We start from the raw sequence: 18,627 nt of genomic DNA, 5'->3' as shown, positions 1-18,627 counted from the left end.
CAGGCTACGGGATCGCAAAGAGTCGGGCATGACTGAATGACTGGACAACAACAACACTAATACAAATTTAATAATGGAGCGCCCGGGAGGGGGCAGCTGAGGTGAGGAGATGGAGGGAGCTCTCTACTTTCTGCTCAGTTTTCCTGTAAACCTAAAAGTGCCCTAAAAAATAAAGTCTATTAATTTTTTAAAGTGGCAGCAGTTAGGGTTACTTGGATTATGAATCAGAGACCTCGTGGTCTATGTATAAATGATCTAACTATGAGCCATTATTATCTAAAAAGCACCTTTCCACCCATAGGGCTATCCTGAACTGTAGCACTGCCAGTCACCCAGGTATTTGTGGCTTCCAGAACGTGGGGGTCTGCCCCAGGGCAGAAGCACGACTTTCCCACCATGTCTTCTTCCCACCCTCTCCCTCCTTGCTCCAGACCCTCTCGAGGGCACTGGCTTTGATAATCATATGTGCCTGCTAAGTCGCTTCAGCCGTGTCTGACTCTTTTTGACTCTGTGGACTCTAGCCCGCCAGGCTCCTCTGTCCATGGGATTCTCCAAGCAAGAATACTGGAGTGGCTGCCATGCCCTCCTCCAGAGGATCTTTCTGTCCCAGGGATTGAACATGCGTCTCTTAGTCTCCTGCATTGGCAGGAGGGTTCTTTCTTACTTGCGCCACCTGGGAAGCCCGTGTTCAGGCAAAATGCCCTTGAGGATCATCCAGTATCATCTTCCCCAAAATGTGTCTGATCAGATAGTGCTGGTTGGGTAGGAAGATCAGAGACCATGTTGTTTTTCAAATAAAAGTATCCGGATTCTTCCCCGGAGTCTGTGGGGTACAGCTGCTAATTCAGTTGGCTCCTTGGACCTTCCTGACTCACTTGAAAAGAGAAATAGTAATAGTAATAGCAACTGGGAGAGCTGACCAAACACACAGCTCTCCTAGGGTGAAGACAAAGCCTCTAACGCTGGATGAGGAAAACTTCCAACCATTTCCTGAGTCAGAAGATGACCCTTTCCTCTCCTCTCCTCACTCCTTCCATGTTCTGTTTGCTAAGCCCCCTTAGAGGAAAGTAGCCTAAGTTAAAAAGCCTCCCAACAAGCGGGGTTGGGGGGTGGAGGTGAAGGTTGGTGGCACTGAGATCTAATCTACGGTGACCACGTGTATTCCAGATGGAAAGAAAACCAGCAGGGGGCACCCGGATTTGAACCGGGGACCTCTTGATCTGCAGTCAAATGCTCTACCCCTGAGCTACACCCCCAGGCAGTTCTAAGCTCTGAACCAGCACCAGTTCACTGTGTCCTAACACCCAGATATGCAGTTGATGGCAATTACCATCCATTCTCTGAGAGCCAGTGGGAACCTGTAGAATGGCATCCCTCAGTAACACCCCCTGGTCTCCCACCTCCCCTGCACCTCCCACAGAAGTGCTTACTTCTTGGATGACTTCTCTATAGATTATGTCAGCTGTTTTGTGTTTTTTCTTCTGTGTGAAACTAATTATCTCATCCATATACTTTTTCCCCTGTGGGTTTATACCTTTTTATTGCTTTATTATAGTTGTTGCTCAGTCACTAAGCTGTGTCCGACTCTGCAGCCCCATGGATTGCAGCACACCAGGCTTCCCTGTCCTTCACCATCTCCCCAAGTTTGCTCAAACTCATGTCTAGTGAGTCAGTGATGCCATCCAACCATCTCATCCTCTGTCATCCCCTTCTCCTCTTCCCCTCAGTCTTCTCAGCATCAAGGTCTTTTCCAGTGGGTCAGATCTTTGGATCAGGTGGCCAAAGTACTGGAGCTTCAGCTTCAGCATCAGTCCTTTCAATGAATATTCAGAGTTGATTTCCTTTAGGGTTCAATGGTTTCATCTCCTTGCAGTCCAAGGATCTCTCAAGAGTCTTCTCCAGCAGTCACAATTCAAAACCATTAATTCTTTAGCACTCAGCCTTCTGTAAGGTCCAACTCTCACATCCATACATGACTACTGAAGAAACCATAGCTTCAGCTACACAGACCTTTGTTGGCAAAGCGATGTTCTGCTTTTTAATATGCTATCTAGGTTTGTCATAGCTTTCCTTCCAAGGATCAAGTGTCATGTTGTGGCTGCAGTCACTATCTGCAGTGATTTTGGAGCCCAAGGAGATAAAGTCTGTCACTGTTTCCACTTTTCCCCCATCTATTTATCATGAAATGATGGGACTATACGCCAAAATCTTAGTTTTTTTGAATTTGAGTTTTAAGCCAGTTTTTTCACTCTAACTGTTGCTTCTTGACCTGCATACAGGTTTCTCAGTAGACAGATAAGGTGGTCTGGTATTCCCATCTCTTTAAGAATTTTCCACAGTTTGTTGTGATCTGCACAGTCAAAGGCTTTAGCATAGTCAATGAAGCAAAAGTAGATGTTCTTCTGGAATTCTCTTGCTTTTTCTATGATCCAGTGAATGCTGGCAATTTGATCTCTGGTTCCTCTGCCTTTTCGAAATCCAGCTTCAGCATCTCGAAGTTTTCTGTTCATGTACTGCTGAAGCCTAGCTTGAAGGATTTTGAGCATTACCTTGCTTTTATGTGAAATGAGCACAACTGTATGGTCATGTGAGCATTATTCAGCATTGCCTTTCTTTGTGATTGGAATGAAAACTGACCTTGTCTAGTCTTGTGCCCACTGCTGAGTTTTCCAGATTTGCTGCCATACTGAGTACAGCACTTTATTATTATTTATAATAATTAGGAAAATGTTATTTTTAAAAATTGTGTAAGTGAAAATATAGGCACAAATAAGTAAAATTAAATAGCTGTGTAGCCAGACCCATGAACCATGCATGCATTTCAAAATTTTTTAAAATTTGATACTTTGGTGAGAAGAACAATTGAATAATAAAGTTGTCTTTACTGATACTTTATAGCATTATAAAATAAATTCTTTAGGTATAAAGAAAAATAACTTCCAATCTAGAATTCTGACAGGATTGGGTGCATTCAGGGTGCTATGACTGCAGACTCAATCTAGAATTCTGAACCCAGGTAAACTGACATTCAAGCAAGAGGACAAAAGAAAGACATTTCAGATGTGCCAAACCTAAGAGCATTAACTGGATCAGAACCTCGCTGAACTAAGGAGAAAGAAGGGAGGTGAACCCAGAGAGAAACAAGGAAATGCAAACCAGGAGGATGACCCCCTGGGATATCTGGAGCTGCCTTCTCTCCTGAGCTACTTGCCTTTGTGGGGCCAAAGATACTCTCCCGTCCTCTGTTTCCCCATCTGCAATATAGGTGTAATCATACAACCCCCTGGGCTGACATTTTCTGAGGCAGACTGAGATCTTCAGCTTGAATTGGCCTGCTCTGGACGGAAGAGGTGGATCTCCTTGACTCCCTTGAATGAGTTCTCCCCATATTGGCAGAAGCTTCTTTAGATTTAGGTTCCTGAATGGTAAACTGGGAAGAGAGCTAATCCACGACAAAGAAGACCCTCCCAGGAGCTCCCAGCAGGCAATGGAAGGAAAGGGTGGGGGGTCTCAGGATATGGGTCTTTGGTGGAGTGGAGGCACCAGGGCTCAGTAAACACAAGATGAGGCAAGGGTAAACAGGGGCCCTGGGTGTGGCTGCGAGTGTGAAAGGGCCTGGTTGCAGATGTGTGGATCTAGAGCAGCGGTTCTTAAAGCATGGTCCTGGACCCCCAGCATCAGCGTTACCTGAGAATTTGTTAATCAGAAACTTTCAGGGGGAAGCCCAGACATCCCTGTTTTAACAAGTTCTCCAAGTGATTTTGATGCACACTACAATTCAGAACCACGGGTCTAGAGCAGAGTTCAGAGGATGAGCAATCTGATCGTGGTCCTTGGCTTTCAGCCTGCCTCTGCCCACCAGCTCAGTCTGACCCTGGGGCAGGTGCTAGAATTCCTAACCCAGCCCTTCCTGGGGGTTCAGTACCTGAGTCTTCCTGCAGGTGGCCACAAGGGAGCCGATATAGATCTGCGACAGGTGTTGCTCAAAGTGGGATCCCCCAGGCCCTCGATAAGAAGCTTGTTCCTAACCCCACGTCACATCTGCATGTTTGACAAGCTCCCAAGATGATCCTGAGCACAGGGAATCTGAGGACTGGCCCGACAGGTGCAGCATGCACAGGTCAAATTCTGGTGTCCCCGTTAGCTTTTCCTTGTGGTCCTTCAGTTGCACGGCGTTGTGTGCTCTGCTAGGCCCACATTCTAGTTCCCCTGATGGTCCCACCTCATCATTAATCTATCAAAACGCTCCTCTTCTGTAGCCTTTACACTTTTTGACTGATAGAGCATAGGGAAAAGAGGAAGATAAGAGACTCACTGACTTAATTATAAGGTCCTGAACCCAAAGTCAGGAGAAGTGGATTCAGGTCCTGAGTTTATCTGTAAGGAGCCGTGTGTGCCTGGGTAGACCAGTAACCCTGAATCTCTGTGTTCAGATGCCCATTGTGAAGGGCATAGACCAGGGACCCTGAGGGCCTTTCCTGCCATAAATACCAGTGTCAGTGCCTTTCCAGCAGGAGCAGGGAGGTGGTTACAGGGAGGGGGGACCTGTTGCTTATTTCTCATCAAGGAAGTAAAATTATAGTGAGGCTGGCTTGGCAGCTTTGAGCAGGCCCAGCCTGGTGAACATCTTGTGGCAAAAATTTATAGGAATGTTGGGCATGGCTACACAGGTAAAAGGTAGTACTAAGGCCTCTACTTACATCAGGGGGTGTAGCTCAGGGGTAGAGCATTTGACTGCAGATCAAGAGGTCCCTGGTTCAAATCCAGGTGCCCCCTGCTGTCCTTCACTTTTGCCAACTGGAGCTGGTATTGAAGGTTCAGCTCCTTTCCCTAATCCAGGGCCTCAGGATACCAGGTCTTCTCAAATCTGGGTAAAAATCTGGGGTAACTTAAAACCCTGTCTCTGAACATGACAAGCCTAGAGTGATACGTTCCTCCAACTATGACTTTTTATTTCACTTACCACTGGTCTTGTTCTACACAGGCTTGTTTCTACGTGTTTTCATTGCCCTAAGTCAGTGCTGTGCTGGTAAGTGTTTACCAACCAGCTCTTGAGGGGAGGGGGAGCATTGATCTGCAGTGTTTTCCAGCTTCATGGTGTAAATAATCTCACCAAATCCCATGTCAAGCCACAAACACTAGATCACCGATCATGGTGTTGGGAAGACGTGCTGACAAGCGAGTCTCTGGAGCGAGTAGGTCAAGCACAGCGCTGATCCTGACCCATCTTCCCTATGGGGCAGGGGCTCTTTGACCCCCACGCTGTCCTCACAAAGCTTACAGAAATAAGAGCAATGGCTATCATGGGATCATCTACTTACTCAAGATAGATTTGTGTTCTACTTGACGCCAGGCACAGCAGAGACAGGGATCAGCAGGAACTGTCTGTGGTGAGCAAGGGAATCAAATGAAGAAATGGCCAATTGAATGTAAGGATAAGTAGATAAAAGAAGAAGGGTGCTAATGTAAAAGAAAAGGGAAAAAATAAAAGAAAAAGACTTCGGTAACCAGCAATATACTGATTGAGAATCCCTTGGACTGCAAGGAAATCAAACCAGTCAATCCTGAAGGAAATCAGTCCTGAATATTCATTGGAAGGACTGATGCTAAAGCTGAAGCTCCAATACTTTGGCCACCTGATGTGAAGAGCTGACTCATTTGAAAAGACCCTGATGCTGGGAAAGAATGAAGGCAAGGGGAGAAGAGGACGACAGAGGATGAAATGGTTGGATGGCATCACCAACTCAATGGACATGAGTTTGAGTAGGCTCCGGGAGTTGGTGATGGACAGGGAGGCCTGGCATGCTACAGTCCATGGGGTCGCAAAGAGTTGGACACCACTGAGGGTCTGAACTGAACCGAACCACCTCCCACACACTATCTTCTTCCATCTTTCTTCCTGGCACTAGCTGTATGAGATTAGGGGGACTTGTAGCTAAAATACATAAAGCAATCTATAAGTCAGTAGGAAAAAGACCAAACAAGTCTAATACGAAAGCAAGCAAACAATATGAACAAATTAGAGAAGTGGAAACCCAAATGGTCAACAAACAGCTGAAGAGAGTCAGGCTCATCAGTTATTATTAGTGAAATGTAAGTTAAAACAAGATACCATTTTACACACATCATCTGGTTGAAAAAATAAAAAAGGATGAGTAACAAATGAAGTCCAGGAGTTCTGCAAGTTTTGTCAGAGTGTAAATAATTGCTTTGATAGACAATTTGGTAATATCTTGTAACGCTGAAAGTAAACATCAGCCACAACTCTGCTCTTTACATGGAGACATACATCCTAGAGAAGTTCCAGCACATGTGCACAACGACCTATATAGGTACGCTCCTTGTAACAGGAGAACCTGGACTAACGCAAGTATCACCAACAAGGGAGTAGAAAGATAACTTTTAAGTCACCCTGAGCTAGATCTGTCATAACGCTGCATCAGTCAGCTATGCCACCATGATGCTGCATATCAAACACCTGAAAACAGACTTAGAACAACAAGCATTTATATTTCACTCATGTGACTCTGCTTCTGCTGAGGTTTGGCAAGACTTGGCTCCAGGTCATTTTGTGGCTGGTCTGTTTTCCATGTTTCTTCTGTGGCATTGGTAGGCTGCCCAGGGAACACACCTCATGATGAAGACAGAAGCACAAACTATCCAATCAGTGGTCCACCAGAGCTGGAGAAACCCCAGGAGCATGTACATGCAAGCCCTATCAAGCAGTGGTTAAAGAGTATGCTGATGGCAATAACTTCCCGACAGCACTTCCAGCCTGCAGCACAGGGCAGGAAGACAGTGCTGGCAGCTGGAAGTCAGCTAGCGTGCATGGAAGTATTCAGAGCAAGGGGAGCTGCAGGGGACACTGACTGGGACTATTAGGGGACATGTCTGTGGTAGTTTGTTAGCAGTTTTGATCTCTGTTCATATAACAGGTAATGATGGGGTTACATTGTTGTTCCCATTTGCTTTCCTTGATTATAAATGATGGGGAGCATCTTTTCATGCTGAAAAGTCACTTCTACCACTTCTTTTGTGAATTGCCTGCTTGTCTCCATTGCCATTAACCTGCTGTCTCATTGATGACCTCTGTACATGTGTTTGTTGTTCAGTCACTCAGTCGTGTCTGACTCTTTGCAACCTCATGGGCTGCAGCATAGCAGGTTTCCCTGTCCATCACCAAGTCCTGGAGCTTGCTCAAACTCATGTACATTGAGTTGGTGATGCCATCCAACCATCTCATACCTCTGTCGTCCCCTTCTCCTTCTGCCTTCAATCTTTCCCAGCATCAGGGTCTTTTCCAGTGAGTCAGCTCTTCCCATCAGTTGACCAAAGTATTGGAGCTTCAGCTTCAGCGTCAGTCCTTCCAATGAATATTCAAGGTTGATTTCCTTTAGGATTGACTGGTTTGATCTCCTTGCAGATCAAGGGACTCTCAAGAGTCTTCTCCAGCCCCACAGTTCAAAAGCATCAATTCTTCGGCACTCAGCCTTCTTTATGGTCCAACTCTCACATCTGTACATGACTACTGGAAAAACCATAGCTTTGACTAGATGGATCTTTGTTGGCAAAGTAATGTCTCTGCTTTTCAATACTCTGTCTGTTTGTCATAGCTTTTCTTCCAAAGAGCAAGTGTCTTTTAATTTCATGGCTGCAGTCACCTTCTGCAGTGACTTTGGAACCCAAGAAAAGAAAGTCTGTCACTGTTTCCAGTGTTTCCCCATCCATTTTCCATGAAGTGATAATCTTTATTTTTTGAATGCTGAGTTTTTAGCCAGCTTTTTCATTCTCCTCTTTCACCCTCATCAAGAGGCTCTTTTTAGTTTCTCTTCACTTTCTGCAAGTGGTGTCATCTTCATATTTGAGGTTATAGCTATTTCTCCCAGAAACCTTGATTCCAGCTTGTGCTTCTTCCAGCCTGGCATTTCACATGATGTACTCTGCATAGAAGTTAAAGGGTGACAACATACAGCCTTGACATACTCCTTTCCCAATTGGGAACCAATCCATTTTTCCCTTGTCGGTTCTAACTGTTGCTTCTTGACCTGCATACAGGTTTTGCAGGAGGCAGGTAAGGTGGTCTGGTATTCCTATCTCTTTAAGAGTTTTCCACAGTTTGTTGTGATCCACACAGTCAAAGGCTTTAGCATAGTCAGTGAAGCAGAAGTAGATGTTTTTCTGGAATTCTCTTGCTTTTTCTATGATCCAATGGATGCTGGCAATTTGATCTCTGGTTCCTCTGCCTTTTCTAAATCCAGCTTCAACATCCGGAAGTTCTTGGTTCACATACTGTTGAAGCCTAGCTTGAAGGATTTTGAGCACTGCATTGGTAGCATGTGAAATGAGTGCAATTATGTGGTAGTTTGAACATTCTTTGGCGTTGCCCTTCTTTGGGATTGGAATGAAAACTGACCTTTCCGGTCCTATGGTCACTGCTGAGGTTTCTAAATTTGCTGGCATATTGAGTGCAACACTTTAACAGCATCAACTTTTAGGATTTGAAATAGCTCAGCTGGAATTCCATCCCCTCCACTAGCTTTGTTCATAGTGATGCTTCCTAAGGCCCACTTGACTTCGTACTCCAGGATGCCTGACTCTAGGTGAGTGATTGCACCATCGTGGTGATCCAGGTCGTTATGATCTTTTTTTTGTACAGTTCTTCTGTGTATGTCAGGGGTTGCAAATCCTTTCTCTTGTCTGTCATTCATCTTTTTTCTTCAAGTTGTTCTTTTTGCTTTGCAGAAAATCTAAATTTTAATTAAAATTTACCCATTTTATCTTCGCCACTGCTGGATTTCTTTTTTCCCCCTCTTACTTAGACCTTTCCCATTAGGAGGTAATTTTTTAAAATTCCTTTGTGTTTTCTACTGGTACATTTATAGTTTCATTTACATTTGTTAAATCTCTGACCCAGCCGGTAGTAATTTTGTTGCCAGGAGGGAGAGGGTCCCCACACTGCTCATTGCCTTTACTCATCTTCCCCTCACAGATTTGCTTTGCATGTTTATCAATTGGAGTTAACTTCAGAGACTCTTCTTTTCTTCTATTGACTTGTCTATTCATGTGCTAACACCATTGTTTTCATTTCTGTAGCCTCTCATGTTGTGACTTCATAATACTTTTAAATATCTGGGAGGGTTAGTGTTCTTGTCAATATTCTGCTTTTTAAGAAGTCTCCTGGTTGTTTCTTAAACATTTATTTTCCCCAAGAACTTTAGATTCAGCAGGTCTAGTCTAGTACCCATTCCCTCTTCATCCCCACACCCACAAAGCAAGAGTGCTTTTATCGGGAGGACAGTCCATTTATAGACTATGTTAAGGACATTTAACACAAACCTCAGAAATACAGCTGCATAAACCAGCTCCGGGTAATTTTTGTGGCACGTATTTCCCAGGTCCCATCTCACACGTCAAAGCACTCAGAGTGCTCGCCACTTTCTGCTCCACACGGTGGATTGGTGTAGAGTCCACGATGGGAATAAGAAAAGGTGACGGAAGTTGAGATCCTGGCAGAATGAAGGGAACCATGAAAGTAGAGTTACTATGTAAAAGTCACGTGACTGGTTAATGGCATTTACTGAGGAGGCAGGCACTATCAACCCATTTATCACACAGTCACAACCTCTACAAGGCAGGCACTAGTAGTATTATACCAACTGGGTGATAAAACCGAAGCTCAGAAAGATTAAATAACTTTACTCAACTAATTACTGGAGAAGCTGGACTTTGAACTCAGGCAGCCCAGTTCCTGATTCTGTATCTCAACTTGAAGCTGAGCTGCTCAGTCGAGGTGAATGGCCTCTGGGAGGCTAAGCAGACAGAAAAAAAGAGAAAACTTTGTTTGTCGAATCAATCGCTGCAGACCAAGGGCACAGCCGTTGCCCCTGGTATCAGAAGGCTGCAAGCTATGCCATGATCCTGTCGCCACAAAACCAGAAATGAGTGAAGAGCCTTTGGCACATACTGGCCAAACAGGCCTATGAAAGTTAAACAGCCTTGGGTGTTCTTTAGTTGTTACCACTAACAGACACTTGTAGCTGGACTTGCCCTTCACCAAGCTAATTACTCTCTGACTCCATATAGATTACACCCTGCACCTGGCATTCTTCTCCCCCAATATACTCTCTTGTAGCGTCCTGCATTTCAGAAAGAAGGTCACAGGCTGATAACTTCAGGGACACCAGACCCAGCTACTGAGTTGCCTGATGGCAGCTGTAGTCACTCTGAAACTTTGCAAGAGAAAAAAAAAAAGATGCAAGACCTTCGAGAGGATATAAATCCTCTCCCTACTCCCAAGAGAGGGGGACACAGCTCTTCAGGTGCTGGCCTGCTACGCATCCCCTTTTCCTGGCAAAAAATCATAAAGCTACTCTTTTCAATTTCCCCCAAACTCTGTCTCCATGTTTCCATTCGGCATTGGTGGACAGGGAGCCCAGGCTTTGGCAACGGTCCTTGTAGCCCCATGCTCCCGTTTTACGAGACGGGGAGTGGTCAGGTGCAGAGGATCACTCACTGATGTCTCCCGGGTCTTTGTCAGGGAAGGAATGCTGACCTTTACTGCAGGGGGAAGGCCTTGCTGCTATCACAGCCCTTAATCCCCAGATCAGGGAGCTGAGGTGGGGGCTGTATGGGTTTCTGAGAATATCCACCCTAACGCTTTTCGGAGCAGATGCCTGCAGGGTGAGCCAAAGTTCAGCTGGGCTTGTGTGACACCCCCTCCCTCACCTGGCCTCTGCTGGGCCACATGGCACTGGGATTAGAGTCCACTCAGACACCCCATAATCCCCGAAGGCTTTGGTGCTTCTGAAACTGCTAGATGGCATTTGCAGGGGCTCCACGGAGCTCTGGCTCTTTATGTCTCAGCGCAGAAATACCACTGCATGATTCCAAAGCTCGGGGCCTAAGACCTGTGTGGGCCTGCCTAAGAACAACTCAGAGTGCTGGGATTAAATGTCTGGAATCCTCACTCCAGCCCTGGAGATCCTGTCGTGATGGGCCTGGCTTTAGTCCCAGTGTTCTATGGGTCTGTTTGTTCTGGGTGATTCTCACCCAGGTTCATTACACAGAGTGTGGGCTGAGCTAGCGCAGACTTTGGTCACCAGCCCTCACCCTTCTGGCTCCAAGTCAAGCAGAACTGCAGTGGCTGCCAACTCACTCCATCCCTGCAAACCCGAGGCTTATAAACAAAGGTCACGCCCCGCACGTGACCTTGGAGGTTCTCAGGAGCGGACAGCGAGCACCCCCACTTGATTTCTCTGCTCTTCACATTCCCAGTGTTATCCGCACACTGATCTTTTGTTCAAATCAACCCAAAGGCCCTCATCAAGGCCTTGCTCTAGGTGTTCCATCAGAGAGGGTGGTCCTGCAGCCTGCAGAAACAGACACCTTCATCCTCTCCATTGAGAAGCTGGGCCAATGGGTGTCCCTACCATCGACTGGAATGTGCCAGGTCTCACGACGTTGAGGTCGGGATCAGTCACGGAAGATCGCTGGGAAGCCTGGCCTCACAGGAGCATCCAGTTGTCAAGGTCCCTTGGTTCTCTGCCCTTCGGATTTCCCCAGCAAAACCTGGATGTCGCGGTTACACATCCTTCAGTGACATTTCATCCAGGCCCTGGTACCGCCTGGAAAATCTTCCCTGTTCGCTATAACCGCTACACCCTCTAACATCAGTACAGCGCATTGCACCCCCAATGACAGCATAACCTGATCTGTCTCCATCCTTTGGGCAGCACCGCCCTCTGCTGGCCAGCCTCTGTGTGTGCAGCTGAGCTAAGCTTTGCCACTAGGCGCGTGCTGGGGTGTCCCATCCTCGCCCACTGCCCATCTTCAGGGATCTTTTGCTTCATGTAGTGACTATCTGTGTCAGAGGCAGTCATTTACTGATTCCCATCCCACTTGGCAAGGGAAGGGGAGTGGGGGGCAACTTCCTGCTTGAAACAGACAAGTCCCTCCACACCCAACACTAGGAGACTCGACCAACCTGACTTGGCTTCTGGCCGCCTAAGCCGCATCCCTGGGACAACCTGGCCACGTTGGGTTCCTGTCTGACCAAGCTCTGGGCCATCAGAAGAATGTACTGTTAGAATGTACTGTCTGTTCTAGCCAGTGCCCGACCCCGGCCTCTGACCCCTGCCCCTCCACCCTTTCCTAGAGCATTCACGGCTGTGGATCCTCCTTAGTCCCTCTGGGAGAGAGATGTATCTCCTGCAGCCCAGGGGCGGCTCTTAAAAACCCTTCTTCTGAGATGAAATCAGGAAGGCTTGGGCCTGTGGCCCGGTCTCTGTGGCCTGGCCGCACTTGTGCCTGCCAACCTTTTGTGACTTTTCACTCCCGGCTCTGCTTGGGCCCTGTCCGCCCCTCCCCTCTGCCTTCACCTTCCCGCCAACATGCCCAGACACCGCAGCGTTCTCATTTCCCTGTCAGTTGTTACAGAATAAAACGTGGTTTCACGGCTTTAACTGATGTCTGATGGTGTTTATTTCTGACAAAACCTGCTCGGCCCGTGGTCCCCCTCCTCCCTGCACTGAGGTGGGGTGAGAGCTTTGAGGGCAGCAGCATCCACACACAGTGGGCACAGACCCCGGGGGAGCATCCCAAGCTCTCTCTCCTTGAAGGGCTGCAAAGGCAGAAAGGGAGGGAGGGGTGGGAAGGCGGCCTGTTGGGAGGGGTCTGCCAGCCCTGGGCTGCAGAGACTCCCCAGAGTGGGGCGGTGGGGGCAGTGGATAGGGGGCTCCCCGGGACAGAGGCTGCCGCCCAGTTGTTCAGCAAGAACTCAGGGACAGACACACACACCTTCCTCCTGACCTCCAAACCCAAGCAGCCAACCACTTGCTGGGCATCTCCACAGGGAGACCGGGCCCACCAGGACACACAGGACGCCCCAGGTCATCGCTTCTCCTCTCTGGCCTGTTGCTGACAGGTTCCAGCCGCCTGGTCCTGGGCGCCCCTTCGTCCACTGCTCACGGCAGGGTCCACCGTGCCTCACCCTCCTCCCATAGGCCTCGCTGGGTCCCTTGAGCGTCTAACTAGCCCTTCACCCATCCGTGGGGCCCCATCCTCCCCACCACTCTCATCTGGGGCCCATTACACCCCGAGCAGAGATCATCCTAGAAGCCGAGCGGGATCACATCCTACGACCGCCACCCTTTCACAGCTCCACATTCGCTTTGGATGAATCCAGGCTTCTCGCTCCTCCCAGTCCCTCCTCCACGCACCCCACCCCTAGCTTCCCAGCTGCTCTTCCCGGGAGCTCCCCTCTCTGCTCACTCCATCTGCTTATTCCATCAACCGCGAATGTTTAGGAACACTTAGGAAGGAGGCAGGCCACGCTTCGCAAGTTGGGGACTGGCTTTATTGCAGAGCCCCAGGGGCCGTGCACTCTGTAATCACAGCTGGGAGGTGGGCAAAGTTCTACTTGAATGAGTCCTCCGTCTTCCTCCTCCTGCCAGGCCTGGTTCTGGGCAGAATCGGGAAGTCGCACTCGCTCTCAGGTCTCAGGAAAACGTAGGCATCGGTGTCCACACTCCAGGGCTGCAGGTCCACGCAGCTGCCACTCCCCTTTCCTGCCCCTCAAATCCACCCACCAAGGACACGGGAAGCGGGTGGGCAGGGGTGCGGCAGTCAGCAGACGTGGCCTCAGCCAGGACTTTGCCCCCAGACAGGAATTTCCCCACCTTTCATTCATTAGTCACTAGACGTGGCCACGAGACTTAGCACACCCACTCCAAGGGGGCCGCAGAGCTCAGCACAGGAAGGGAGCGGGAAAGAGGCTGGAGCAACGTCAAAGGCAGGCCCCCATCCGAGCAAACAGGCCGAGCCCGGAACCAAGAAACCCAGGGCAGATGTGCCACACTCCACCACCGTGCCAAATATGATGCCCGCTGAACAGAATGCCAATCAAATAAGTAGTCAATAAAGACAAGAGACTGGCTTCCCCCTCCCCAGGAAGGCAACATGGCAGAGTGAAGTCAGGGGACTCGAATCAGCTCTGGGACTGCCAGGTCTCTGCCCCAACTCTGCTGGGGGAAGTGAGGGCATGGGCTGGGGCCCCAGGCCCCAATGGTCCAATGCCCGCAAGCTCTGCCTCCGGTCCTCACCAGGCCAGGGGCTCCCCAGCCCACACCTGCAGACAGTCCTCAGGGCCCACCACGCCACCCACACCTCACTCACACCTGTCTGTCTTTGCCCTCCCTCCATCCAAAGGACCTAAGTGCAGCTTGGAGGGGCTCAGAAATCCTCCCCCCATGGGGAGTCTAGGCCTGGGGGGGGGTGTGGAGCTGCTTCAGGCTGAGCTCCTGGGAAGGGAGGGAGCCCGATTCAGGACAGGGGGCCCAGGTCGGGGAGGAAGCGGGGGAGAGGATATTCGGAGAAGATACTACTTCCTGAGCCCCTTTGGGTGACTCAGATGATAAAGGATTCTCAACATACAGCTTTTCAATCTTCACCCAAATTACTATGGCGCTTTTTGTGTGTGAATGTTTGTCGGTTCTGTCAGCGTTTCCAGAAATTTCGCATCAAAGCGCGTCAGAAAATTAAAGGAGAACTCCCAGGAGAGGCCTTCGCCGCGGTCCCTCTCACAGGTGACCCTCACGCGGGCAGACGCTGCGGGGTCACTGAGTCGGACGGGGCAGGGCCGGCCACCTCCCCGGGGCTTCCTCTCCGGCCTCGGAGCTTCTTGGCTCCAAGCCCTCCTCCCCAGGACGCCGCGGCCGGCCTTGGGCTCCCCCTTGTCGTACAAGGCAGCCCCCACCCTCGTCAGCTCCCCCACCCTCATCCTCCCTACGCGGGGAGCAGCGGGCAGAGGGAACCCGAGGGCTGGACACCTCCCGCTCTGGCTGGCTCTGGGCTCGGCCTTCCTGAGCTGGGGAAGGCGGGGCTTTCCAGAACCCGGCAGGCCTTGGGGGAGGGGGCCCAGAGGGGCCGGACACAGCTGGGGGGCGGAGGGGGGCGACGGTGACAAAAGGGTCATCAGGGACAGTGGCGCCACGGTCATCCGCACAGCGGGGGCACCTGAAAGCAATCATGCAACAGGGTCACGGCCTCGCGGTGGAGCCCCCGCCCCCAGCCCCGCCCTGGGAGCCCCGGCCCGACCCCTGAGCCCGCCCTCCCAACAGGTTCCGCGGCCTCCTGGGAGCGGGGTCTGCAAACCCACCAGCGAGGCTGGGGCCACGTGCTCCCCCCAGGACCCTAATCTTCTGTCTGTGCCGCGCAGCACAGCGTGGGGGGGCCGGGGCGGGGGCGTGGAACCGGTGCTCGAGGGTTTGTTCTTCTTAATAAATGAACACCTGCGTCCACACGCAAAGTCCTGCAACCCTGCCTGGCCTCGTCCTCCCCATCCCTGCCCGCCCGCCCAGCAGTACCTGGGGCCACGGAGGCGACGGTCACTCCCACAGGAAGCGCACGTACCAGATGGTCTCATTCTTCAGCTGGGGCCCAAACAGGGGGTTCAGCTGGGCCAAGATGGCGATGAGCCAGCTGCCAGGGACAGCACAGCGCGGGTGAGCCCGGGGCACCGGGAACTCCACCGTGCACCACGCCATGACCCCCCAGCGCATGGAGGGTCTGAGTTCCAGCGGGAAGGGTCCCTCGGAGACATCCACACTGCAGCCAGCTCAGTCTGGGCGCGTGGGTCTGGGTTTGGTTTGAGTTGTTGTTTTGTGGATTTATAAGATCCCTGTGTTGGGGCTAGACTCGAGGGGATTAGAGAAGAGGTAAGACGGCCCCCGGGGGCACAGAGGGAAGCCATTCTGACTTAAGATGGCTTAACTGCCTGGAGAATCCCATGGACAGAGGAGCCTGGCGGTCTACAGTCCATGGGGCTGCAAAAGTCGAACACGACTGAGCGACTAAACCGCCACCACCAACTGCTCCCGAGAGAGGCCTCCCTCAAAACCTGAGCCTGGACTTATTCCTCCGTTTGGCAGCCAGGGAGATTTAAACATGGAGCAGGCTGACACAGGAGGACTGGGGAGCGACGGCGTTGAAAGGCACTTAGAGAACACCTCGACCCTAAGGAACTGGAAATTGACTCCCTCACATGGTCCAGGCACTCGCATCTCTTGGTATGTGTTCAGTATTCCAGGACTTGGAATATAGAACAGTATTCTATACTCACTTACTTTTCCAAGTTTGAAGACCACTGCTCATCCAGTGGTTCTAAATGGTCAGCATCAAAGCACCCAGGGGCATGCATTAAAAATATAGATTCCTGGCGGGACTTCCCTGGTGGTCCAGTGGTTAAGAATCTGCCTTCCAATGCTAGGGATGTGAGTTCAGTCCCTGGTTGGGGAACTAAGATCCCACCTGTGGGGCAACTAAGCCCCTCGCACCACAACGAAAGACCCTGTGTGCTGCAACTAAGACCTGATGCAGACAAATAAATAAATTAAAAAAAAAATACAGATTCCCACGTGCAGACTGTGAGAACTGTGATGTAGTGAGTCCAAGGTGGAACCCTGAAGCTTGTGTTTTAACAAATCTCTCCAGGGGATTCTGTGCCCATCGGGTACAACAGGCACCAAGCGGGCCCCACTCACTCGTGTCACAGATGAGACAACCGCAGCCCATGGACATGGCAGAGCTTGTCCAGATGATACATTCAGAACCAGAGCCCAGAGTTCATAACTCCAGCCCATTGCTCTCTTTGCCACTCCAAATCCCTCCTCTTCTGCGGTTTACAGACTCAGCCTTTCAAGAGCTGAATGTGTTGGTACCAGGACAGAGGTGAGAGCGGGGCTGGGAGATGAGGAAAGAAGGGAGGACAAGGGCCCCCGCGGACTAGGAGTTGGGAGAGCAGTACTTACAAGAGATAACAGCAGACAGCAGTGGCCACCAGCATGGTGATGATCACTCTGCAACGGAAGAGGATGTCAGGTCAGGATGGATGGAAGCAGCACCCTCAGAAGGCCTGGCCAAGGCCAGAGAAAGAGCTCCTGGTGCCAACCCCTTTCCCTCTGGCCTTCTTGATGCCCCCTGAACACAAGAAGGCTGAGATCTACTTGGATAAGAATTGCTAAATGGAAAAGAAAAACTCCAAGTGTCACCTCTTGGGGAGGCCAACCTCGACCACATCCAACTTACATTATGAATCTTTCCCTTCACCTATCTCCTTCTCCATCACCCACTGTTTCTCCATCTGAGAGCAGTCGTGTTGGAGAAAGACACTGCACACAGCGGCACTTGCTGCCACCCACCATGGAGCAGTCTCTGGGATCCAAAATTCACTGGGCAAAGGGAAGGAAGGCAGAAGACCAGAAGACAGAGCAAGAAGCAAGGAGAACAAGGGTCATCTCTGAGGCAGAGTGAGCAGTTACACTGAGAATAGGGACTGGTTGCCTTGAGTCCACGCCAAGACTGGAGACAGAGGCTTTAAATGCAGCAGGAGAGACTTGAGTTAGAAGAAAAAACTCACCAAAGTGTGTAGGAGAGTTGAGGGACTAAAACGGTTTACAAGGTGAGGCCATGGGACCTCGGCCCTGAGAATCTTGAAAAACAGAGGCAACACCCATATGCAGCCTTCAGCTGAAGCTAACCCTAACCCAAACCGGATCCTATGACCTCTGCTCTAAAGCACTTGAGGTTGGTGCCAGAGACATCAGCACCTGATCCATTCTCTCAGCATTACCAAGCACCATGCGCCAGTCCCAAGCTGGCCACTGGGTCTACAGTGGTGAAAAGACAGTCTTCCCCCTTGAGGAACTTGTCATCAAAGAGTGCGGGCCCGTCACTGCTGAAAAGACTATGAAGCAGAAACCGGTGAGAGGTGCAACAGGTATAGAAGCCTGCTGGGAGCCCCCAAGAAATAATGACACTGGCTGAAAATTATTCCATACAGTATGTGCCATGCACTAAGTTCTACATACATTATTTTGTGGAATCCTCAGAGCAGCCTTAAAAGGCAGGAGTCATCATCGCCCCCAGTGACCCAATAAGAAAGTGAGGCTTGAAGGGGTGACGACACTCAAGGTCACAGCTGCGCAGGAGTGGACAAGCTGCATCAGTGGCTCGCCACAGACTTTACCCGCCCCCTCCCCGCCCCGCAGGGCGCGGGGGGCAGGGGGCGGCGCGGGCGTAGCTGTCTCCTCCTTTCTACAGCACGACCTTCTCTGCCCTTTGGCCCCGACGACCCGCCTGTTCCCGGTTGTACGCGGCCTAGCGTGGACCCGGGAGGAGGACTGGGGCGCCGCGCGCCGGGACCAGTGCACGCTGCACCGCTGCCGCCTCGCGCCGGAGGAGGGGTGGGCCCAGGCGCAGAAGGGTCCCCGGGTAGGCTGGGCCGCGCGCGATCCTTACCCGCGGTTGGGTCCTTTGGGCACGAACCAGGGCCCGGCGATGCCGATGAGGCCCCAGAACGTGGTGAAGATGACGACCGGGAGGGCGAAGGAGTGCGCCGTCATGGCCAGGCGGCAGGCGCGGGATGCGGGTCAGAGCTGCGGATGCTCCGCTGGGTACCTGTCGCGGCGGGCAGGGGCCGCCGAGCATGCGCAGCAGGACCCGCCGTCCCGGGGGGGCTAGCGTTAGGTCGCCCGGCTCGCGCATGCGCGGCAGCTCGACACTCGGGGGCGGAGGCAGACTTTGACTTGACCCGCCCCGCCGGTTTCCTACAGGATTTGCGGGACAGAGGCA

At 50.9% G+C, this 18,627-nt stretch overlaps 1 protein-coding gene and 2 non-coding genes across 3 annotated transcripts; 1 reads left to right on the top strand and 2 right to left on the bottom strand.

The window, feature by feature from the left end:
• Positions 1-1,184: 1,184 nt before the first annotated feature.
• TRNAC-GCA (transfer RNA cysteine (anticodon GCA)) lies at positions 1,185-1,256 on the bottom strand. Its single transcript has one exon. It is a non-coding gene; the product is annotated as a tRNA-Cys (tRNA).
• Positions 1,257-4,704: 3,448 nt separating this feature from the next.
• TRNAC-GCA (transfer RNA cysteine (anticodon GCA)) lies at positions 4,705-4,776 on the top strand. Its single transcript has one exon. It is a non-coding gene; the product is annotated as a tRNA-Cys (tRNA).
• Positions 4,777-13,336: 8,560 nt separating this feature from the next.
• ATP6V0E2 (ATPase H+ transporting V0 subunit e2) lies at positions 13,337-18,492 on the bottom strand. The gene is made up of 4 exons (XM_065939370.1): positions 18,295-18,492; positions 16,806-16,853; positions 15,363-15,477; positions 13,337-15,012 (listed from the first exon to the last, which is right to left on the bottom strand). The coding sequence occupies exons 1-3, from the start codon at positions 18,396-18,398 to the stop codon at positions 15,384-15,386; spliced, it is 246 nt and encodes an 81-aa protein (XP_065795442.1). The 5' UTR covers positions 18,399-18,492; the 3' UTR covers positions 13,337-15,012; positions 15,363-15,383.
• Positions 18,493-18,627: the final 135 nt, after the last annotated feature.

Source organism: Muntiacus reevesi, chromosome 6 (assembly GCF_963930625.1).
Source record: "Muntiacus reevesi chromosome 6, mMunRee1.1, whole genome shotgun sequence".
In the NCBI taxonomy this organism is placed as follows: Eukaryota; Metazoa; Chordata; class Mammalia; order Artiodactyla; family Cervidae; genus Muntiacus; species Muntiacus reevesi.
Note: the sequence above shows the minus strand (reverse complement) of the source record. Positions and strands in the feature narration are given on the sequence as shown.

Excerpts from the sequence above, each read along its gene's own strand:
- ATP6V0E2 (XM_065939370.1), bottom strand. The coding sequence starts at position 18,398 with ATGACGGCGCACTCCTTCGCCCTCCCGGTCGTCATCTTCACCACGTTC. Across the intron at positions 16,854-18,294 it reads CCCAAAGGACCCAACCGCGG|AGTGATCATCACCATGCTGG; the intron begins GTAAGGATCGCG and ends CTTCCGTTGCAG. Across the intron at positions 15,478-16,805 it reads GCTGTCTGCTGTTATCTCTT|CTGGCTCATCGCCATCTTGG; the intron begins GTAAGTACTGCT and ends TGTCCCTGGCAG.